This window comes from Plecotus auritus (assembly GCF_963455305.1).
Source record: "Plecotus auritus genome assembly, chromosome: 8".
Lineage (NCBI taxonomy): Eukaryota > Metazoa > Chordata > Mammalia > Chiroptera > Vespertilionidae > Plecotus > Plecotus auritus.
Window position 1 is genome coordinate 10,411,520 of NC_137782.1, and position 23,763 is coordinate 10,435,282.

At 46.2% G+C, this 23,763-nt stretch overlaps 1 protein-coding gene across 4 annotated transcripts; it reads left to right on the forward strand.

Moving 5' to 3' along the window:
• The first annotated feature begins 4,088 nt into the window (after positions 1 to 4,088).
• MRO (maestro) lies at positions 4,089 to 23,241 on the forward strand. Of its 4 annotated transcripts, XM_080684648.1 has the most exons (9): positions 8,333 to 8,380; positions 8,657 to 8,746; positions 14,161 to 14,263; positions 16,532 to 16,678; positions 17,873 to 18,055; positions 20,494 to 20,649; positions 21,580 to 21,687; positions 22,064 to 22,145; positions 23,004 to 23,055. In XM_080684648.1, exons 3-8 carry the CDS (start codon positions 14,165 to 14,167, stop codon positions 22,115 to 22,117), a joined length of 747 nt encoding a protein of 248 aa, XP_080540774.1. In that variant the 5' UTR covers positions 8,333 to 8,380; positions 8,657 to 8,746; positions 14,161 to 14,164; the 3' UTR covers positions 22,118 to 22,145; positions 23,004 to 23,055. The 4 variants fall into 4 exon arrangements, with proteins under 4 accessions (XP_080540772.1, XP_080540775.1, XP_080540774.1 ...); XM_080684646.1 differs by lacking the exon at positions 8,333 to 8,380 and adding an exon at positions 4,089 to 4,152 and having other exon boundaries at positions 22,064 to 23,210; XM_080684649.1 differs by having other exon boundaries at positions 8,216 to 8,380; positions 22,064 to 23,241.
• Positions 23,242 to 23,763: the final 522 nt, after the last annotated feature.

Genomic DNA, 23,763 nt, shown 5'->3' on the forward strand with positions numbered 1-23,763 from the left:
CTCTCTCTCTCTCTCTCTCTCTCTCTCTTTCTCAGTTCTCCTTCTCTGGGAACCCTAATACATATAGCATCACTAATATCCAGCTTCTGCCACTTAAGATCTATTTTAATATCCATTGTAGTCCTGGTTATGTCTCTCTGAGCCTCTGTTTGTCACATGTAAAATACATGAAATTATCTTGCTTTGCCTGTTGATGAAACTACTGCATCCAGGGCCAGGGTGAGGGCGAAGCTAGGAGCCTTAGGGCTCAGCATTTCGTGAGACCCTCTCCCTCAAGTGCCCACCCACACCCCACACCCCACACCCCACGCCCCCGAGATATCTCCTGGAATTTTGACCTGGGTGTCTCTCTTGCCTTGGCCCTGATTGTGCAGAAGACACATAGTGGACATTGGACGGAAGAGCCCATGGCCTCCCAGCCTGTGCCCTCTCTGAGAGCAGGGCAGGGAGCATATAGTTTTTATCCGTATGTTTATCTTTATATGCCCTGTACCCTCGCACTGGGCAAAGAGCCTGGCACCAAGGAGATGCAATAAATGTTTATTGAATGAAAAAGTATTTGTCTAATGACACAGTCAGGGCAACCGAGGCAAATGTGGTAAGCAAATAAATACTGGAGCCTTCCAAACTGAGATCAGCAAGGTCTAAAGAGCATTTGTTACACTGATGTGTTGAGAGAAGAATGAGTTCAGTATTTAAGCCCATTTTGCAATGTGTAGCAGAATGGAGGGCATGTAACACAATCAAAATGTGTATTACTTGTAATCCAAATCAAGGTCTGATACCCTGACCTAGAACAAAGGCATGATTCAAAATGTAAATCTCCAAAGAAGAAAAACATTTTGTAAAATACAATACTTTGCTCCTACATCCTTTCCTGAAGAGAATTTTTTTTAAAGTACATTTTTAAAATTTTTATTTTAAAAATATATTTTTATTGATTTCAGAGAGGAAGGGAGAAGGAGAGAGAGATAGAAAAATCAATGATGAGTGAGAATCATTGATCAGCTGCCTTCTGTATGCCCCACACTGGGGATCAAGCCTGCAACCCGGGCATGTGCCCTGACTGGGAATTGAACCATGACCTCCTAGTTCATAGGTTGACACTCAACCACTGAGTCATACCAGCTGGTTATATATATATATATATATATATATATATATATATATATATACACACACACACACACACACACACATATACATACACACACACACACATATATACATATATATGTATTAAAGATATAACTGTCACCCTATTTCTAGATTTGGGGTTGCTATGTGACTTAATTATATTAAACTAGAGGCCTGATGCACAAAATTCATGTAAGGGCCTTGGCCCCGGCCCCCACCCGCTGCCGCAGACCAGAGGGCCTCTGCCACCTCTGCCTCAGCCCCCACCCACTGCAGCTTTGTCTGAAAGGAAGGATGTCTGGAAGGAAAGACATCCGGTTTAATTAGCATATTATGCTTTTGTTATTATAGATGTCATTTCTACTCATCCAAGAAAATCTTTCTTTTTCATCAACTTTTTTTTTGGAATACTGTATGTGTAGCCTAAATAAATGTTCATTTGGGGAAGTGAATTATTGTAACAATGAATTTAGTTGTACTTTTATTCTTACGGAGGTTTAAATTGCAGGAGCAAATAGAAAGCTAGATTTCTCTTTTCTCTAGAGACCCAAATCAGAGAGAGAACGCCAGCTAATCTCTTTCTTCTGCACCCACTTAGACCCATAAAGTGAGGTAACCACACAATTAGTAGCTATCTAACAGGTCCCTGAGTTTTTTATTTTTATTAAAAACCAGAGGCCCGGTGCATGAATTCATGCACCAGTGAGGTCTGGCCGGCCCGCCCTGATCAGGGCTGATCGGGCTGGGCTGGCCAGGAGGAGGGGACACAGGAGGTTGGTGGGCCGGCCCCAACCCTTGGTCAAACTCCAGTCAAACTCCCGGTCGAGGGGACAATTTGCATATTACTATTTTATTATATAGGATTCTTTATTGTTGAAACTATTACATATTTCCCCCTTTTCCCCCATTGAACCTCTTCATCCTGTTCCTGCCCCCACCCCAGGCCTTCAGCACCCCATTGTCTGTGTCCATGGGCCATGCATCTATGCATACAAGGTCTTTGGTTGGTTACCTCCCGCCCACCCACCCTCCCCCGCCTTCCCTCTGAGATTCCCACTCTGTTCCACGCTTCCATGTCTCTGGATCCACTCCTTTCATCAGTTTACTTTGTTACTTAGATTCTGCATATGAGTGTGATCATGTGATACTTGTCTTTCTCTGACTGACTTATTTCACTGAGCACGATGCTCTTCAGGTCCCTCCATGCTGTCTCAAAGGGTAAGAGATTCTTATTTTTTACTGCTGAATAGGATTCCATGGTGTAAATGTACCACAGCTTTTTTATCCACTCATCTACTGATGGGCACTTGGGCTGTTTCCAGATCGTAGCTATTATAAATTGTGCTGCTATGAACACAGGGGTGCATACGTTCTTTCTGATGGGTGTTTCAGGTTTCTTAGGATATATTCCTAGAAATGGGATCACTGGGTCAAATTGCAGTCCCATATTTAATTTTTTGAGGAAACGCCATATTAATAGGTCCCTGAGTTTTTAAATGATGGCAACTTTGGGGGCACTGATTTCACACTCACCTAGAACTGATTAATAAAAGAAAGAGAGATTGCTGATACTCTCGTTCTATGATTAAATATATTTGTTGTCTACTAGATAAGTGAATTCAGTATTTGTTTGCTATCAGAAGCAAGAACTGAGAGGTGAAATGCTCTGAGAGAACAGGGGTAGAGAGATCTCCGCCTCCCTATTTCATCACCACCGCTTCCTCCCTCCCTCCTCCGCCCCATCGCTACCACACACAACACAATACAGAAACCCGCTATAGTCTGTTTTTAAAATGTATTTTGTGGGGGGATGTTCACAGCAATTAGAAAACATTTTGATTTTTTTTTTTAATGTTTGAAAGTGTAAGAAAAGCAAACACCTATAACTTTCTATTCTGGTAATCTTTGTTGATTTTTAAAATTGAAAGCAATAAATACTTTTGGTAAGAAAATTCAAACAATACATAAATGTATACTTTTAGAACTGAAAGCTTTCTCTCCCACCCAATTATTCTCCTCAGAGGAAACTCTTTGAATGATTTCTTGAGTGTCTTCTCAGAAACATAACTTGCTATCTTCGCATATATTTCTTTTTAAAAAATGTACACACCCTGAATTATACGATAGTCCCCTCTGCACTTGCTTCTTTTACTTAGTGATATACCTGGGACATCTCTTTGTATCACACATCGACTGTACTCTCTTCACACTGCTCCCTGGACTCACTGCGGGAAGGTGCCCAATGTACTTATTCAACCTGTCCCCTGCTGGCTAGATGGACAGGAAGGAACATGTTAGGCAACGTCCACTACAAACTGAGCTAGAGAGGAGGGCGGTGCGGGGAGAGGGGCAGAGAGGAGACAAGGGGAGCCGAGATAAAAGGGCGGCAGAAAGGAGGGCCACAGAGAATAAGTGCCGCCTTGGAGGTGAGGGCAGAACCCACAGAACGCCTCTGGCCGGTCAAAGCAGGTCAAAGCAGGCGAGGAAGCAGACCGCTGGGACCCCGGTCCATCAGCTCATGTGAGGCTCCAGGCAACTGCCCGCTCACGCTGCCTGCCTCGGTTTCCCTCCCTGTCAGAGGCCTGAGAGCCACTCCCCGCTAAGATGGGAAGCACAGAATGAACACGCAGCATAAGCGTGCCTTGGGGTGCTGTTAAAAGCAGGGACAAATGACTCAGGGTCACGCCTGTGGGGCTGGTCCAGTTCTCCTCAACAAGAGAGCACGGGTGGCTTCCTCCCTGGTCCTGGGAGAACCAGGACCCCCCCCCCCCCTCGTGGGCATCCTCAGCAGGCCAGCCGCCTGGCCTGTGGTGTGTCTTCAGCACTTATCAGGGGCAGGGAGCCTGAAAGGCCTTATTATGCGTTTCCTCTCGTGATGAAACGCTTGCCTGTTCTGTTTCATCCTCAAGGCCAAGCGCAGCGTCAGGGACCGCGATGTTCCAGGGATGAGTGCCGGCCGTCCATCAGGCTGAGCCCCAGGCAGGAGCCCAGCCGCGCTCCGCAGGGCCTGGCCCGGTAAGACAGCACAGGCCTCTCCTGGGTTCGCGATTCCCCTAACCACGGTCGTCCACGCAGCTAGCTCCTCGCTTGCTAGAGACTTCACCGTGGGGCTGACGGTGTCTGCATCGGTTCTGATTACTTTTGGAAGGAGGGGCATTGGTGGTGGTGTGGCAGTAGCTCCTGTCTCAGATAGGCTGGGTGTTTCCGCTTGAACATCCTTTTCTTTTTACTTTTATTTGCATTTATTTTATGCTGAATCTATTCCCGGGCTTATGTGTTTGTTTCTTCGGGGATCTCTTTTTCATCTGGGAGCAATCTGCCCTCCCTCGGTAAGTACCGGCCCGCTGGGCGGGAGGGCGCAGGAGGGCTTCTCCGAGCCGGGAGTGCAGCGTGGGGGTGCTCACCTGGCCGACTCAGTAATGGCCTGAGACCTAACATGCAAACTCTGAGCTCAGCATTCCTCTGCACTTTAAGCAGTGCAACAAGGACCCAGCGCTCTTTAGGGGCCATCGACCTTGCGTCCTGCTCCCCCCGCCCCCGTTCGGATTGGGCACCCCACCACCGTAACAGGGAGGGGCACGCGCTGCTTCTGCAAAGGGACATCTTTCAGAGGCGCGGTGGCTTTTCAGATTTGCACACCTGTGACGGTCCGGGCAGCGTCAAGGTAACATGGAGACGTGAACCTCTCCATGTGTGTGGTTTTGTGTGTGTGTGTGTTTTCTGCGTCAATGAATAGCAAACCGCTTTCAGAGACCAGTTCAGGCTGCTTGCGAAAGCACTGGAGCTCATTCTTGCATTCGGGCGCTAGTCATGACCGTCAAGTAAGAAAGCCAGGAAGATAGAAGGCAGGTCGGCCAGATGGTGGGCTGGGCCAGCGCCCGGCTGAGAGTTTTGCTCATAGAGTTTGCGGAACTGGGGGGGCCTTCGGTCCACCCCCCATCGGGGCGTCAGGAGGCGAGTCCGCAGAAGGCTCCTGCCTCCCTGTGTTTGAAGCCATGGGTAAACGGGGTGCTTCTCCATGTGGCATCTACTATAGCCAGAGACCATTGTTTTAGATGCAAACAATCCCGATGTTTAGTAAGTGGGAAACAAACGAGGCCTGAAGTCTGTGAAGAGGGCTGTCCGCTTGTGCCGGCGGCTCTGGGCTCTCTCATTGGGGCAGGTGCCTCGTGGAGAGCTTGGGGAGCCTGAGGTTACCTGGCTTATCTGGGGCCACCTGGCTGGGCCTGACACCTGTCTAGGAGCTTACCTGGCAGCTCCTAGAATACCTTCTTCTCTTCTCTCCCTGCTCAGCTCTCTCCCTGGTAAGCCCAGGAACCTGTTGACCCCACACTCCATTGACTCCTCTCTATGCTACACCTCGATTCCTATGGACACAGGAGACCATGTCCCTCCTCCTCTGCTGGCCAGTCCTCTGCAGTCAGTGTGTGCCCGTCGACCAGCACTCCGCCTTGCTGAAAGCTGGATCTCAATAAACATGTGAAGAATGCAGGGGGAATGAATGAGGAATTGGTATTCCTACGTTGTGGCTGAGGAAGTGGCCGATTTTGTTTCTTTTTCGAAGTAAAAATAAAGAGAGGGTTTGGTCTGGCCGATAGTATATCCAGAAAGGAGATGAGAGGGAGAACTAAGTTAGACAATGTACAATCACAGAAGGAGCGTCTTCTGAAAATCCTGACCCTGAACAGAAACCGGTCTGATGGGTGACGGTCATTTGTCTTCCTTTCCCAAGTCTGAATTGAAAGAGAATGATTGATTGGTTGACTTTTGCCATTTTCATCAGGGATGCAGACTAAGGAATTACCCTGTATGCCCTTGCCAGTTGCATCAGCCCCAGTGCTGATGATAGGGAAATATTAATTGGGAATGAAAAGAGTCATTAAACAACAAAATGCATAATTAGGGTGTGTGAAGGATGCCATGTCATCGGTCTATCGATATGCTGCATTCACATCATCCCGGAAGAACTCCCTAAGGCCACGTTAGGAGAATTCTTGTTCTCTGGACCATCGTGTCCTGGTTTGGATACTTCCCAAATGTGTGCTGCGTCTGGAACTCTCTGGGGCCATTAGCTACACCCATGGCCTTCGTGTTAATGGAGGTGACGTTGGGTCGGAAAGGCTTCTGGGTCCCGATGCTGGTTTTCTTTGTGGCTTTAAGCCACACAGGAAAACTTGTCTGTACTTCGGTTTTCCCAAACGAGAAAGACACTGTTTCTCTGGCAAAATATCTCAACCCCGGAATACAAAGAAACCTCAGACAGAGGGCCCATTCATTGTGAATCTATTATTCCCCCTCTTGGCAGACAACTCACCTCTGGTTTTACTGGAAAGAGTAAGGCTAATGTGATAACCTGAACTTGCTCATTCTTCTCATTTTCTGTGACATATCTCTGTCTCTGTGGGTGTCTCCCAATTTCAGACAGAAAGGAAGGTGCCTCTCCCTCCTTCCAGTGCTAACTCTTTCCCCAGTCCCCTGCCCCTGCCCTGGGCCTCTCCCTATATCACTCTTCACTACTTGCACCAACCATCACATCTTAGGTCTCCCTTGCAACCATTTTTGTTTGTTTGTTTTGGTAATCCTCACCTGAGGATATTTTTCCATTGATTTTTAGAGAGAGTGGAAGAGAGAGGGAAAGACAGAGAGAAACATTGATGTGAGAGAAACACAATGATTGGTTGCCTCCTGCACAAGCCCCAACCAGGGCCTGGGCCAGGGAGGAGCCTGCAATCAAGGTACGTGCCCTTGACCGGAAATGAACCCAGGACCCTTTGGTCTGCAGGCCGATGCTCTATCCACTGAGCCAACCCAGCTAGGGCTTTTTTTTTTTTCCTTGCAATGGTTTTTCTAACACACCCAAGCTTTATTCTATTGGGAAAAGCCCACAAGAAAACCAAAGTGCCTTTGCTTGACCTTGCTGTCACCTCGAGTCTATTTATTGCTTTCCCTTTGCAACAAGACATCTCAATTTCCTCCTTTAACTTAGCCCCTTAGATTTGTTAGCTTCCTTTTTCCCCCGGCTGTTGAAACTGCACTCACAGAGGTCCCCTGCGGTGCCCTGGTGGACCCAGTCCAAAGAGGGTATGGTTTCAGCCTCACCCTTGTTTTCTCAGAAGCATCTTTCTGTCCACTTTTTTCTTTCAACCTCCCCTTCCGATGTACTCGTCTGCTTACCTCCTGATTAGATTTCCCAGACGTGCCCACTGCATAGCACTGTGGCTGAGAGTCTAGGCTCTGCCCTCAGCCTGCCTGTGGATGAATTCAAACTCTGCCACTAATTAAATGCACGGCCTTTAGCGAGGTCATCTCCCTGTGTCTCAGTTTCCCCATTTTTAAAATGGGGATCAAGCCCTAGCCAGTTTGGTTCACTGGATAGAACGTTGGCCTGCGGACTGAAGGGTCCCAGATTCGATTCCGGTCAAGGGCACATGCCTGGGTTGCAGGCTCAATCCCCAGTAGGGGGTGTGCAGGAGGCAGCCGACCAATGATTCTCTCTTATCATTGATGTTTCTATCTGTCTCTCCCTCTTCTTTCCTCTCTGAAATCAATAAAAATATATATTTTTTAAAAGTAAAAATAAAATAAAATGGGGATCATAATAAGAGTGCTGGCCTCAGGCTTGCTGTAAGAATCAACTGAGGTAGTCTATGTCATATATACTCCAATGTTTGGCACCTAGAAATATGTAAGATGTATTATCTATTAGCATAACCACCTGCTTCTAGAGCTTTGAATATGCAATTCCCCCCCCCCCCCTTTTAGGACGTATTGCCCACTTTATCCAGAACAGGGCCAGACAGTAAGTAATTCCGAATAGATGGATTTATGTCGTGGTTGGAGAGTCCAGAGAGGGAGGAATGATGGGGTGAGGGAGGCTCCCAAATTCTGCCTGTTACCTCCAGGGTTTTGGTTTGTTTTAGCAATAAATCATTTACATTGTTGAGAGTTTAAATCAGCCCTTTCGGGACCTGCGGTCTTTGCTGAGCAGGAAGGGGCATCAACAGCTAAAGCTCCAGTGGTTGGTGCAGCCATCGGTCACAAGGAGGCCGCTTGGCCTGGAACGCGGCGTCCCATCCTTAGATTAAAGGCGGCTCTAACAGGGTTAGGGCGGAGAAGGCTGCCGGGAACCGTCCACTGAGTGATGCTGCCATCTAGCGGCGGCACGGGGGACGGCACTGGGCAGAGCCGTTCCGTTCGCTGCAGAAGAGCCTCAGCACTGGAGTCCTTTCTTTAGAAAGTGTGGGTGAGACCCGGCCCCAGGGAGGAATTGGGGGGGAAGCACCGCCAGGCGGCGGCGGAGAGGCACCTCAGCGCAGTTTGGGGAAGTAAAAGGCACACGTGAGGCTCCTGCCCACCTACAGCAACCTGGTCCGCATCACAGGACAATTCCCTCCCCCGCCCCCAGACCATCTGAACTTTGATTCCCTCCCCGCCCCACCCCTTCACTTTCCAACACTCTGTGCTGACCCTTTATCCTGATCAGACCCTGCTTCACCTTCTCATTTCCTGTCTGTGCTAGGAATTCGGGGCTGGGAAAATTGAGCCGAGTCATCCCATTTGGCTACCGTCCCGGACCGCGCGCCAGCACCTCCGCATGTGACGGCCGCAGGTAAGGGGCGGCCCGGTGCAGCGGGAAGACGCCGGGGCCACTGGGGCTCCCCAGGCCACTCTGCACCGTCATTCTGGTCACTGATACCATATCTGAGCAGGCTGATGTTCTCTTTGCAAAACTGAAGTGGGTGATATGGACCATGAACCTCCCTCCCCACCCCCCTTTTTTCCCCCACAAGCTCTGCCAATCCAATCATTATCGATCCACCTATGACCCATACATGGGTTGTAGATCATTATGTTCAGTCAGCTAAGAGCTTCAGGATGAAGGGAGCTGAAGGGAAGATACTGGTGCTTCAAACGCACCTGTCTTTGTAGTGTGTCAGCACCAGGGAGCTGGATGTGTCCCAGAATATAGTGATGGAAAGTACCAAGCCCCGGGCTGCTTAGCAAGAGGTATGGGGCTTGTTTGAGAGAGTTTAGGAAAGTCTGAGGCATGAGCCAAGACAGGCCATTTGCATGAAAAAATTTGCTGAAAGCGGGCAGGCAAAGTTGCACGGGGCAGGGTCTTAGGGAATGGCCAGGGCAGGGTGAGCGGTGACAGATATGCCCTCCTGCCAGCTCTCTGGAGGGTGCGGCAAAAGAGCAGTGGCCCTGCGGGCACCTCTGTCTGGGAGAAAGCTGCCTCCGGCTCTCTCCCTGAAGCCAGGCAATTCAGTTTCTCCCTTACATCCCTGGTGCCTTTCCAGCTGCAGCCCCAGGGCTGGAGCTCAGAGGGAGGGAGTCTGAGTAAGTTGTGCACGGGCCCTTTAAGAGGAACGCCTGGGCCTCCAATAGCCCTTTGTCTTTCTCAGTTTTACAGCCAAAAGTTATGGGGACTTGTCTTCCTGGCACGGGAACCTGGGCTGGGGGCCTGGTGTGGGCCTGGGGCCTTCGCTCCCCAGGGGTACCCCACAGCCGAGATATCCCCGCTGATTTTCACCTGCCTCATGTGGGTGTGGGAACGGCCCATTTATGTGTCTACCAGTCTCTGCCTGGCCTCTTTCATCCTTTGTTGTAGGAATTCTGTGCAGCTAGATTTCAGGTGGTCCTGAATGATGGTTGTTCTGTAGGTTATTTGTAATTTTGATGTGGTTTGGGAGGATGTTAGTACCATGTGTACTTACACCATTATCTTTTTTAAAAATATTTTTTTATTGATTTCAGAGAGGAAGGGAGAGGGAGAGGGAGATAGAAACATCAATGATGAGAGAGAATAATTGACTGGCTGCCTCCTGCAGGCCCCACACAGGGGATCAAGCCCACAACCTGGGCACGTGCCCTGAATGTTACCAAATCACCTGGGGGGCAAAGATGGTGGAGCACCCCAATCCCCACGCACCTCCAGGTCAATCAGAGTCAAATGTCCCAAGCACACCTGTGTAACAGGGCTGGTTCTACCAGCTCCTGCATTTAAATACATTCAAGACTCAGGGATAATCAGTAGGGTGGCCAGCTTATTCCGGTTTGTCCAGAACTTTTCTGGTCTTAGCCCTGGAAGTCCCATGTTCCAGGGAACCCCCGAGGCTCGGGCAAACCAAGGTCACCAGTTACCCTAGCTCAGTGACTGCCCGTTAGAATTTCATGGTAAGCTTTAAAAATTACTGCTGCCCGGGCCTGCCCCCAGAGGTGATGTTAGACTGGGTCCGGGAGCAGCCAGGGCGTGAGGAAGTCTAAAAGTTCCTCTGAATTCTAATGCTGCCAGGGTTGAGAACCACTGCAGCTTCTTGCCTGTTATTTCTCCTACTAAAAATATTTCTAAACCCAAACAAAGTCAATGATTCTAATGAAGTTGGACCCATCCACACACCATATACAAAAATGGACTCAAAATGGGTCAACAGCCTAAATATTACTAAAACTATAAAATCTTAGAAGAAAACATAGGGATAAATCTGTATGACCTTGGATTTGGCAATGGATTTTTAGATATAACACTAAAAGCATGAACAACACTGAAAATAGATAAATTAGACATAAAAATTAAAGACTATAATGTATCAAAAGACATTAATTTTTTTAAGTTATTGATTTTAGAAAGAGAAAGAAAGGAAAGAGAGAGAGAGAGAGAGAGAGAGAGAGAGAGAGAGAAACATTGATTTGTTGTTTCACTTACTTATGCATTCATTGGTTGATTCTTATATGTGCCCTGATTGGGGATTGAACCTGCAACCTTGATGTATCAGGACAACGCTCTAACCCAGTGGTCGGCAAACTCATTAGTCAACAGAGCCAAGTATCAACAGTACAACAATTGAAATTTCTTTTGAGAGCCAAATTTTTTAAACTTAAACTTCTTCTAACGCCACTTCTTCAAATAGACTCGCCCAGGCCGTGGTATTTTGTGGAAGAGCCACACTCAAGGGGCCAAAGAGCTGCATGTGGCTCACGAGCCGCGGTTTGCTGACCACTGCACTAACCAACTGTGCTACCCGGCCAAAAGACATTATTAAGAAAGTAAAAAGCCAACCTACAGAGGGAAAAGTATTTATAAATCATATATCTGATAAGGGTCTACTATCCAGAATATATAAAGAACTCTACAACTAAAAAAAAAAAAAAAAAAAAAAAACCCCACTAAAAAATGGGCAAAGGATATGAATAGACATTTCTTTGAAAAAGATACACAAATCATCAACAAGCACACACAAAAAAATGCCATTAGTCACCAGGGAAGTGCAAATCAAATCCACAAAGACATAACACTTCATGCACACTAGGATGGATATCATAATAATTTAAAAATATATTTTATTGATTTTTTACAGAGAGGAAGGGATAGGGATAGAGAGTTAGAAACATTGATGAGAGAGAAACGTTGATCAGCTGCCTCCTGCACACCTCCTACTGGGGATGTGCCCACAACCAAGGTACATGCCCTTGACCGGAATCGAACCTGGGACCTTCCAGTCTGCAGGCCGACGCTCTATCCACTGAGCCAAACCGGCCAGGGCAGATATCATAATAATTTAAAAAGCTGGACAATTACACCTACTGGTGATGTGGAGAAATTGGAATCTTCGCACATTGCTGGTGGAAATGTAAAATGGTACAGCCACTATGGAAAACAGTTCGGTGGTTCCTCAAAAAGATAAACATGAGCTATCGTCTGACTCAGCAATTCCACTCCTAGGTACATGCCCCAAAGAATTGAAAGTAGATACTCAAACAAATGCCAATGTTCATAGCAGCACTACTCACAAAAACCAGACTGTGAAAACAGCCCAAATGTCTGTCAGCAGATGAATGGATAAACAAAATGTGGTATATCCATGTAAGGGAATATTACCCAGACATGAAAAGGAATGAAGTACCAATATGAACTCCAACATGGATGAACCTCAAAAACATGTGGAGAGAAAGAATCCAGCTCAAAAGGTCACAATATTGAATGAATCCATCTATATAGATCAGAACACAGTAAATTAATAGAAATAGAAAGCAGATGAATGGTTGCCAGGGGCTGGGAGAGGGCAGAATGGGGAGTGACTTCTTAACTTGTAGGGTGAGGGAAAAGTGTAGGACTAAATAGAAGTGGTAGTTATACCACACTGTTAAAATAGTTGATTGTATGTTATCTGGATTTCACCTCAATAAAAAAATTAATGGTTTACTCTTATCTACAAAATACAATTGAGACTAAACTCTTTAGCAGTCCAAGTCCTTCACAGCTGATCTTTACTTGCTGTAGCCTTATCTTTTATCACTCCCATGATACTCACTGCCTATCCATGGAATTCCACTGAAATCCTAGCGTGTCACATACACTCTGCCTCGCCTTGAAAGCTCACCCACGTGGCAAGGGAGGTCTCTATCAGCAGTTCCAGCCACAGTCCTCTCTTGATTCTTGTAGCTCTTAACTTTACACCCTTTCACTCAAAGCCTGGTCCTGGGACCAGGAGCTTTGCTGTCCCCTGGGAGCTTATCAGAGGGGCAGAACCTGGTGCCCAACCCCAGACCCACTGAGTCCAAATCTGCATTTTAACATGATCCTCTGGTGATTAAGTCTGAGAAGCACAGGCTTATACGAGTGGGCCTCGAATTAGGATGTAGATCAGCATCACTTTGTGAGCTGTATTTATTTATAATACACTAGAGGCCTGGTGCATGGATTCGTGCACCAGTGGGGTCCCTCAGCCTGGCCTGTGCCCTCTCACAATCTGGACCCCTCAGGAGATGTCAGACTGCCAGGGATCGGGCCGAAACCTGCAGTCTGACATCCCCTGAGAGATGTAGTAGTGCACAAAGTGGCAGGCAGCTGGGGAGGAGCCCAAGCCGGGGCCGGGTGCTGCACTGCTCCCGCTCATCTGGGCCCCACTGTGCCTGCTGCCGCTGCCACCGCCACAGCTGTGCTTGCCAGCTGTGAATCTGGCTTCTGGCTGAGTGGCTCTCCTGCTGTGGTAGCGCACTGACCACCAGGGAGCAGCTCCTGCATTGAGGGTTTGCCCCCTGGTGGTCAGTGCATGTCATAGCTACCGGTCGACTAGTCAACCAGTCAAGCGGTTGACCGGTTGCTTAGGCTTTTATATATATATAGATATTTTAAATAATATATACACGTGGTTAAGTGATAAACTACCAATATATATGTTTAAAGTACTGAAAAAAGTAAGTCTCCCTCCTACCTCAGTTGCTCAGATTTCTACCAGGATGCAATTTTTGTTCAAGTTTCTTGGATATTCTCCCCTGCTCTATGCACATGCAAGCATACATGTACATATTGGTTTCCCTCCCTCATTTTGTGATTACACAGATGTTAGCCCACTTACACACTGATTTTCACTCAACAGTATATTTTGAAGATCACTTAAGCACACGTAGACTGCACAATATTGTTTTAATGGCTGCATAGGAGCCATCCTATAGTTGTATAGTTGTAGTATATATGTGTAATTTCTTTCTAGTACAACTATTAAAGGACATTATGTTGTTTATTACAAAGCTCCGTTGCCTAACCTTTGTGAATATTTTTGAGCATATGATGTGAGTGTGTAGGAAAGATTTGCAGGAAGATAGGTACAGTTTAAACATTGTAAGAGATATTAAAATCTCCTCTAAAAGGCAGAACCAATTACATTCTTGGGGAGCCTTAAAGAAATTTTCAGGCTACTTTTCACTTCAACTCTCTATGGGTGGGGCCCAGAATCTGTATTTTATTTCTTTGGTGATTCTGATACTACAAGACTGTGGGAATCAGGGCAGATCATCTTGAACCCTGTACTGTGATTCCCCTTGAGCTGCCTCAGATTGCTTTTTATCATTTTATGTGACTGTTTAATCTCCTCACCAAGGTGACAGGTTCCTAAGGACAGGCCTCAGGGATGTTGCTTCCTTATATTCTTACCCGATACAGCACTTTGTATGATGATGCTTGTTGATGATAAGGCTTCAAAGAATGTTAGTGGCTCATATAATGATTTTTATTTTTTTTAGTTCCATGGACCAAACACAGAGAAGAATCCTGGGTCAGCCCCTTTCTATGCCCACTGCCCAGCCCAAGAAGAAAAGGACTCCAATGATGTCTTTCTTCTCCAAGGTCAGACACAAAATATTGTGAACGAATATCCCTTCCCAGCAGCCACTGTGTAATCTGTATGCTAGCCTGGTCTGCATGAGTCCAGCTGGCTCCACTGAGGTTCCTTCTTCTGAAAAATGTCTGATGATACTTCTTTAAATATGGACAGAATTTTTATAGAATCACAAGATGAGTTGATATGAGTTTAGCTTGCTGTGAAATCTACATATATAAAAGCCTAAGTGACCGTTACAACTGGTCGACTGAATGACCGGTCAACGGGTCACTATGATGTGCACTGATCACCAGAGAGCAGACACTCAACAATCCCATAGCCAACCTCCTGCAGTCCCTCCCCCTGGGATAGGCGCCGATTGGGACTGGGCCATTCGGCCCTGATGGCCCCAATCGTCAGCCAGGCCGAGGAACTCTACCCATGCACAAATCCATGCACCGGGCCTCTAGTTAATAATAAAAATATAGACTGAAAAATGAATATTCAGAGATAATGACGAGATGTGGTAGTCACCCAAACACCAAATAAGGCTGTTGATCCCGTGTCCAGCTCCCCACCCCAGTCCATTACTAAGGATGGTGAAGAGGTGGCTTTTTCTTGGTCTCATCTGCATCTTGCATCGCCTTGGTTCTGACTCCAGGACGTGTTGCCATGTCCTGTGTTGTGCAGAACCCCAGGGCCTTCCTGGTCTCAGGGCTCATAGGCTCACTGCAGAGGTAACCCAACTCTTGATCCACAATCACGTCAAGTTTAGTCCTTGAAGTACAGGTTTCTGCACTGGCCACAAAGCGTTGTCCAATTTTTCATTTCTTTGCATTTATTTTCCTCATTGTAAATTGCTCAGATGCATGCATTCCGGGGTGGGACATCCTGCAGGCACCCTGAACGTTTGTAGATGTGCTTTCCTGTTACATCAAATGCTGTTGAGTTGAGTAACATGAGTACTGAGCATCGACCTTGGATTTAGCCATATTGGGGCCTGGGGAAGGGAGGCCATCAACCTGACTGCAGAAGGTTCAAGGCAGAATGGAGAGGAAATGGAGAAAGCAAGTATAGGCATGTCTTTCAAGGTGTTTAGCTACAAAGTAGAGCAGAAAAAATGGCGGAGGAGGCAGAAGAGTCCAGGAAGCTCTTTTTTTCTGAGATGGAAGGAATACAGAGAACTTAGTCCTTCCAAAGGGCTCCCTATTCTCAGCTCACGCCAACTCTTCCCCATCCCCTTTTCTTTTCAGTTCTATCAAACCCTCTGCTGGCGTAGAATACCTCTGTTCTCAATTCCCCCAAACCATCATCAACACCAGCTCTGCATTTTAAAAAAATATATTTTTATTGATTTCAGGGAGGAAGGGAGAGGTAGAGAGAGATATAAAAATCAATATGAGAGAATCATTGATCAGTTGCCTTCTGCATGCCCCCTACTGGGAATCTAGCCTGTAACTGGGCATGTGCCCTGACTGGGAATTGAACCATGACCTCCTGGTTCATAGGTCAACACTCAACTACTGAGCCACACTGGCCAGGCTGCATTATTTTTTTTTTACCCCTTTTTTCCCCCCTCCATCAATTTCTTCATTATGTAGATCAAACTACATAAATATAGAGGGTGGGGCAAGAGTAGGTTTAGTATAGTTGTGAGTATATGAAACACAGAGTTCATTCTTGTATTGTTATTTATTAATTACTAAAAGCCTGGTGCATGAAATTCGTGCACTCGGAGGGCGGTGGGGGGGGAGTCCCTCAGCCTGGCCTCTACACTCTCACAGTCCACGAGCCCTCAGGGGATGTCCAACTGACAGTCCAACAGTCCGACATCCTTAAGCCAGCAGTCCGACATCCTTAGCGCTGCCATGGAAGCGGGAGAGGCTCCTACCACCACCACTGTGCTCGCCAGCCATGAGCCCAGCTCAGGGCTTCTAACTGAGTGGCGCTCCCCCTGTGGGAGCGCACTGACCACTAGGGGGCAGCTCCTGCATTGAGCGTCTGCCCCCTGGTGGTCAGTATGCGTCATAGAAACTGGTTGTTCCACAGTTCAGTCGATTTGCATATTAGCCTTTTATTATATAGGATTGTTATTATTTTTTATTACAAACAACTATAAACCTACTTTGCTCCCACCTGTATTTCCAGCAAAAAAGTCAGGTGTCTTCAGATGGAGAAAGAATGTGTAAAATTGGGCTGGCAACACAGGATTTTCTCTAGAGGAAGGGATTGGGGTTGGGGCTGGGTATGACTCTGAACACTCCCAAATCGATACATTTTGACTCACTTCCCAGGTCTCTTGGAAACTGAGGTTCCAGAAGAGGGAGCATTTGAAGAATGTGCTTTACATCTTGGCAGAAAGAGCCCGGGACCCCAGCGCTAAAAAGCGTCACATGGCAGTGAGAGGCCTGGGAACCATGGCCTGTGAGAACCCCGACAAGGTAGGAAGGGAAGGTGGCCTGGAGTCCCCAGGACTGGGATATGATCCCTCATGTGCTAGTTACTATTGCTGTGTAACAGATTACCACAGGCCTAGCATTGATTAGCTTGCCGTTTCCTTGGGTCAGGAGTCCAAGTACAGCTTAGCTGGGTCCCCTGTCCAGGGTCTTGCAAGGCTGCAATCAAGGTGTGGGCCAGATTGCATTCCTTTCTGAAGCTGGGGGTCCTCTTCCTAGCTTATAGGGCCATTGGGAGAATTCCGTTCCTTCCAGTTGTAGGACAAAGGTCCCTGCTTCTTTGCTGGCTGTCAGTTGGGGGCCACCCTTAGCTCCTAGAGGCACCCACTCATACCATCGTAGCTTACTTCTTCAAGGTCAGCAAAGTCTCTGCTAAGAAGGAGTCTTATGTAATGTGAGTAACCATGGGAATGACATCCCATGAGTGTTGTCATCCTATAGAATAAAGAGCTAATATGCTAATTAGACCAGACGGTGGAATGACCTTCTGGAACTACCTTCTGGAATGACCTTCTGGAATGACCAGTGGGCAGGGGGCGGGGCCACAAGGCAGCCAGGGCTGCAAGGGCCGAGTCCCTTGCAAGAATTTCGTGCATCGGGCCTCTAGTATTCAATAATAGGCTAGAATCAAGTCACCAGTTCCTCCCACACTCAGGGGAAGGAGATCGAACAAGGACATACGCATTTGGGGTCAGCACACCTCAGTATTCTCAGCCTTGGGAAAGACGTGCAGGCAGGATTAGCACACAGCTGGACATCACCACTTTGGTGAATTCAAATTATTTTCTAATAATTTGTTCTTGTTTAGCGTCTCTTCTTTTAGCATCTGTCAACTTCAGTGACCATTTCATCTTTTCCCCAGTATGCCTCAGAAAGCTAGATTATCCAGTCCAACCCCCTCCTTGATACACCCTGCCTAACCTCATCTACCCACGGGCCACGCTCCAGATCACTCTGTGTTCTCCTTCTAAGACTGACTTGGGCTCTTGGGACAGGTGAATGGAAGCATTTGTTTTTTGTTTTGTTTTGGAAACATTTTTATTTTGATGAGAGTTGTTGCGGTAGATCCTGAAGAAAACCATAATCTCCTAGGTTATTGGACAATTAGAAGTGGAGTTGCTTTTCAACTCGCGGGGAGCAATTCCTGTGCTACTAATGCTATTTAAACCTTGATAACAGGTGAGAAAGTATAAGAAAATTGTCCTAGACCTGCTGGTGCATGGATTGTATGATCCCATGAGTTCTGAAGTCATCCACGAGAGTCTGAAGACTCTGACCATCATCCTGGGCAAGATCCAAGGGAAAGGTTTGGGCTCCTTCTTCATAGACATCACTCTTCAGACTAGGACGCTACTAGATGACGTAAGTGAGATGACTCAGGAAAATTACAGGTTATGAAAACCAAATTGGGGCTGGAAATGTGAGGCCTGGGTGTTGCTCAGGGAACAAGATCTCTATTATTCACTTATTTACTAACAAATCTTTTTTAAAAATTAAATTTACTGCGGTGACATTGGTTAACAAGATTACATAGGTTTCAAGTGTACATTTCTGTATATTGCATTGTGTGCTCACCACCCAAAGTCAAATCATCTTCTGTCACCATGTATTTGTCTCCCTTCATTACTCCTCACCCCCCTTCCCTCTAGTAACCACCAAACTGTTGTCTGTGTCTATAAGTTTCAGTTTTATATCCCACATATGAGGGAAATAATATGGTTTTTAGCTTTTCCTGACTTATTTCACTTAGCTTAATATTCTCAAGGTCCATCCATGTTGTCACAAATGGCAGTATTTCATCCTTTCTTATGGCTGAGTAGTATTCCATTGTATATATGCACCTATCTTCTCTATCCAATCATCTGTCAAAGGACACTGGTTGTTTCCATATCTTGGCCACTATGAATAATGCTACAATGAACATAAGGATGTATATATCTTTGGGAATAAATGTTTTCAATTTTTTCAGGTAGATATCAAGAAGAGGGATTACTGGGTCATATGGCAACTCTATTCTTAACTTTTTTGAGGAATCTCCATACTGTTTTCCATAGTAGCTGTACCACTATACATACCCACCAATAGTGAAGGAGGGTTCCTTTTTCTCCACAACTTCCCCAACACTTGTTATTATTTGTCTTGTTGATAATAGCCATTCTAACAGTTGTGAAGTGGTATCTCATTGTAGTTTTGACCTGCATTTCCCTAATAGCTAGTGGAGTTAAGCATCATCTACATATATAAAAGGTTAATATGTTAAGTGTCCGACCATCTGACTGGTTGCTATGACGCGCACTGACAACCAGGGAGCAGATGCCCAATGCAGGAGCTGCCGTGATGTGCACTGGCCATTTACAGAGAAATAGCACCGTAGACCTGGCGCCGACAAAGCAACACTCAGCTTCCCCAAAGTGGGACACAGGCCCTGCCACCACCCAGGAGCGATACCCCACCAAATTGCAGCCAACACTGGTGAGACCCCATGGTGCAAAATGTGGCCCACAGCCCAGCCCAGCCTGAAAATGGTGGCTGTGGGCACTGGGTAATGACATCACATAGCAACGCCTGGCTTCCTCTCCCCAGCAACTTGCCTCCTGCTTTATAGCCAAGTGCAAACATTTTACACTTTAACCAAATGTCTGTGAAGCATTTTCCCATGCCTCATCTCATTGGATCCTCACAGAAGTCCTGGAGTAGGTAGAAAGGAGACTTGGTGGAATCCTATTTTCATTAGCTGGAAAATGGAGATTTAGAAAGCTTAGAAACTTGACCTGACTGAAAAGAAATAAGAGATGGTGGAACTTGAAAATGACTTCAGGTTTTCTCATTGCACAGAATATAGTCAAACACTGCTGCAGTTAAATAATTTACCCTTTGTTCTCCCTGCGTGATCTATAATAATAATCTGCTTTGTGTTGATATTTACTGCTATGTTGTTGACAATTACCTGAAAGAGAAGTTGGGGTGCTTCATTGGGCTGGAAAAAGTTTAGCTAAATCAAAAAGCAGGTCTAATTAAGCAAATTTATCTCTATATATAAAGCTTTCGATGGCACCAATTGCATATGTGTGTTTCCATCTGTCATTGTCGATTGTGAATTTGGTTGACACTTCTATTATAGAGAAAGGGCAAATAGCAATATTAAAATATTTCTTCTAATTAATTTCCTTTTAATGTGCATGAATTCGTGCACCGGGCCACTAGTTTCATATATCTGTTTGCCATTTGTATGTTTTCTTGGGAGAAGTGTCTGTTCAGGTCCTATGCCCATTTAAAAAAATTGATTTTTAGAGAGAGAGAGAGAGAGAGAGAGAGAGAGATCAGTGTGAGAGAGAAACATTGATCGGTTGCCTCCTGTAAGTGTCCTGACAGGGGGTAAAACCCATAACCTAGGTATGAGCCCTAACTGAGAATCCAACCTGCAACCTTTTGGTGTGTGGGAGGATGCTCCAACCAACTGAACCACCAGGCTAGGGTGAGACCTACTTTTTAAAAAATAAACCTTTTTTTTAAAATTTTGAACCATGTAAATGTATTTTATCTCTAAATCAATAAGTAATGAAAAAAAAATAAAGCTGGGAACCTGGGAGTAGTACTAGTGATCCCCAAGTCCAGTCCTCTTTCTTGTCCGCTGAAGAGTTCATTGAAGACTCAGGCCCTCTCCACCTCATCCCACCCCGCCAGCCAGTGCTGAGGACTGTATCTGACGGCCCCCCTCTAACATGCTGTGATTTTCTCTGATGCAGTTGCCTTTTCCCACTGACCTGGGTTTTGTTGTTTTGCTCACGGGGAACCTGCAGGAGAATGACAGCCTGAGATACTCAGCCTTTGTCTTGTTTGGGCAATTGCCCGCCTTTGCTGGGCGGAAATGGAAGAAATTTTTCACCAATCAAGTTAAGCAGACTCAAGATTCCCTCCTGATCCATTTACAGGACAGAAATCCCCAGGTTGCCAAGGTACGTCTGTGACTCTCCAATCAACTACAAAAAATCTCTGTGCCTTTCCTACAGGAAGTCCTGATGCACCAGACTCTCAGCTCCTGCCAGTTCAGTTACAAACACTTAGCAGCCCATCCACGTGAATCCTGGGAAAAGTGTCTTCTCAACGTGTAACCTCTCCCTGAGCAAGTGTTCTTTTCCACATGCTCCTGCCCCACTGCCCACTCCCAGCACCCGGCAATGCGAGATGAGTTCAGGGTAGTGCAGGGTGGGGCAGAGAGGCTCAGGTTTAAGCCACGGGGCAGTCCACATGATGAGACATTTATTCATGCCTGTTAGTTTTTGTCACTGCACCTAGTATAGACTTCCTACCTCTGGCTTCTCAATTCTCTATGGAGCTTGTGTTTCATTCTTGGAGAAAATGTGTCCTAACAGCATTGGATCAGCCGCGGGGATGCTCTGGAGTGGGATAGGGCAAGTGTGTCAAAACCACTGGGAGCAAAGGGTCCCACAAAACCACTGAGAGAGAGAGAGAGAGAGAGAGAGAGAGAGAGAGAGAGAGAGAGAGATTAGGTTAAATTTAGGAATCCAGTACTACTTTTGATGGGACAATAACAAAGGCTGTGGTAAACTACAAAGCTATGCCCTTCCCACCAGCCCCAAATTATAGACATGGGCATTTTATAAGCATAAATCCTTTAAGGTTCAAGGTTTCAAACTTCCTGGAAGTTACTTTCACACTCTCAGGGGCCCCCAGACCCGACTGGGTACAATCCTCTCCCTTGGTTGTGATTCTAAAATTCTCTAGTAAAGTATAAGATTGTCTAACCACGATGCTGTAGAGCTGAAACCAATACAAAATAATATTGACTGTACACTGGAATTGAAAAGATAAAGAGAAATTCCCTACTATTTTTGGCAATGAGATGGGAATCTTATCTTTCTCAGGCTTGCAAAACCACATTCCGAGCCTGTTCTCCCTATCTGAGGCAGAGGAAGGAGCGCAGCTTCCAGAGTGAGGACGATCGAAGGAACCCCAAGCTCTGCCGGCAGCTGGTGAGTGAGCGCGGGCAGGAGAGAAGCCTCCCACAGGTCCCTGTGCGCCTGGGGCACACCAGGAGTTTGCCCCACATCAAGGACTCCCATTCCGATTGTAATTGACCCATAATGCAGTGCAAGTGACAAAACGCCTGGAAGATTATGCACAAGATACACTGGCAGTTCCAGTGCAGGTCATTCGATGGACACGGGCAATGATGCCTTGAGAATCTGAAGGTCGCTTGTGCCCATAGTCTGCACTGGACGACGGCCTACTAATTCTATGTGTGTGTGTGTGTGTGTGTGTGTGTGTGTGTGTGTGTGTGTGTGTCAGCGGCAGGGGGAGGGGTTGGTAACGCCCTCCCTCACGTGTAGCTTTGCTGATTTCTTTCAGAGCCTCTACCATCCAGAGCTCCTGCAGTACTTCTACGCAAATAAAATTCTGTAAACGCAGAGCCGCGGGGAAATGCTTCCATGTGAGCAGATTGCAGGAGGGCTGATCGCTCCCTCTTCTAACTCTTCAGATGCTTCTGCCTGCCTCTTGCAATTGCGATAGAAAAGGGGGTGTTGGGAGAGCAGCTGATGGCAAAAAGAGTACTGTGGTATTGTATGATTATATCCACAGCAAAGGTGAATGGCTTTCCCATGTCCGTTTCTCCCCATGCAAATTTGATGAGCAGGTCCATACTTTTAATAATGCATTTAAAGTCTATGTTGATTCAGTGCTTATTTCTCAGCTTTTTCCTTAAGTTCAATGCTATCACATCATCTTTTTCCCCCCATTTTTAAAATATATTTTTTATTGATTTCAGACAGGAAGGAAGAGGGAGAGAGAGACAGAAACATTCATGATGAGTGAGAGTCGTTGATCAGCTGCCTCCTGCACGCCCCACACTGGGGACTGAGCCTCCAGCCGGGCATGTGCCCTGACTGGGAAATGAGCCGTGAGCTCCTGGTTCATAGGTCGGTGCTCAACCACTGAGGCAGCCAGTCAGGCACATCATCTATTTTTAATTTTATTTCAATTTCTGAGGCTCAGAAGAATAATGATTACTTTAAGTGTTTTTTAAATCTGCTATTGATACTTTGCTATTTGCTAATGATATCTTTTCTTGGTAAGACCTACTTAAAGCTGCTCAAGGTACTGAGAAGGTGGTTTGGAGGAGTATCTTCAGCTTCTCATAATCTCCAACACTCATTGCCTCCAGGATCATTCCAAACAAGAATTAATAAAGGGAAAACAATCTATAAAGCGTGTGTTGTAAAACCTCAGGCTGATGGTAAAATATGGAATACTAAGTAACATTTATTGAGAATGTTTATGCTAAATGCAGGTACAGCACTACGAGAAAGGTACTGTGATTATCCTCATTTTATAGACAGAAGAACAAGGCATGGGGAAATTAAGTAACTCCTCCAAGATGACCCAGTAAACGATGGAGCCAGAATTCAAACGCATACGGTCTGACTTTTGGAGCCAACATTCCACCACCACGTGGTACCGCCTTACTAGGGAGTAATTGATGCATGGTTAGAAATGTAAAAAAATAAAATTAAAAAGAAAACCTCCTCAGCTCCTGCTCTTCTCTTTAACTCACTTAACTTTTGCTTTTTTACGTACTAAGTATACATTTTTATTCATTTAATTTGTGAGCTAAGTATATATTTTTATTAATTACCCATTAGCTATTATGCCAATTTTGGGGTGACCAATCCTAGTTCCATGAGAAGTCACAGCACTCTTACAAAAGGTTTCAAGAAAATTCTTAGAGCCTCCCATCGCCCCTCCAACCAGATTACTCCCAGAGCTTCCCCTCCAGAAATTCTGTTATCACCACTGAGCTCGGCAGTCAGGGCACACCCTGGGTTATGGCCATTTTCAAAATGGAAAACACACGAGGGTCATAAATGCTACAGAGGGACCTTGACGTCATCCTTAGAACCAGGAACTCAATTTTCTGCCCCAGCTCTCCGGAGATAGGACCGTGTAACACAGATGAGGGGTGAGGCGTGTCCCAGGAGAGAGAAGGATGACAGAAGGGGTAGCAGGAGGCAGGTATGGATGGGTTTTCTTTCTTCTTAATTTGCAGCTGG

What these genes read in the sequence shown, in the direction of transcription:
- MRO (XM_080684646.1), top strand. Translation starts at nt 14,165, where the DNA reads ATGGACCAAACACAGAGAAGAATCCTGGGTCAGCCCCTTTCTATGCCC. An exon ending in TGATGTCTTTCTTCTCCAAG is followed by an intron (nt 14,264 to 16,531) that starts GTCAGACACAAA and finishes CTCACTTCCCAG; the next exon opens with GTCTCTTGGAAACTGAGGTT. An exon ending in CCAAGCTCTGCCGGCAGCTG is followed by an intron (nt 21,688 to 22,063) that starts GTGAGTGAGCGC and finishes GATTTCTTTCAG; the next exon opens with AGCCTCTACCATCCAGAGCT.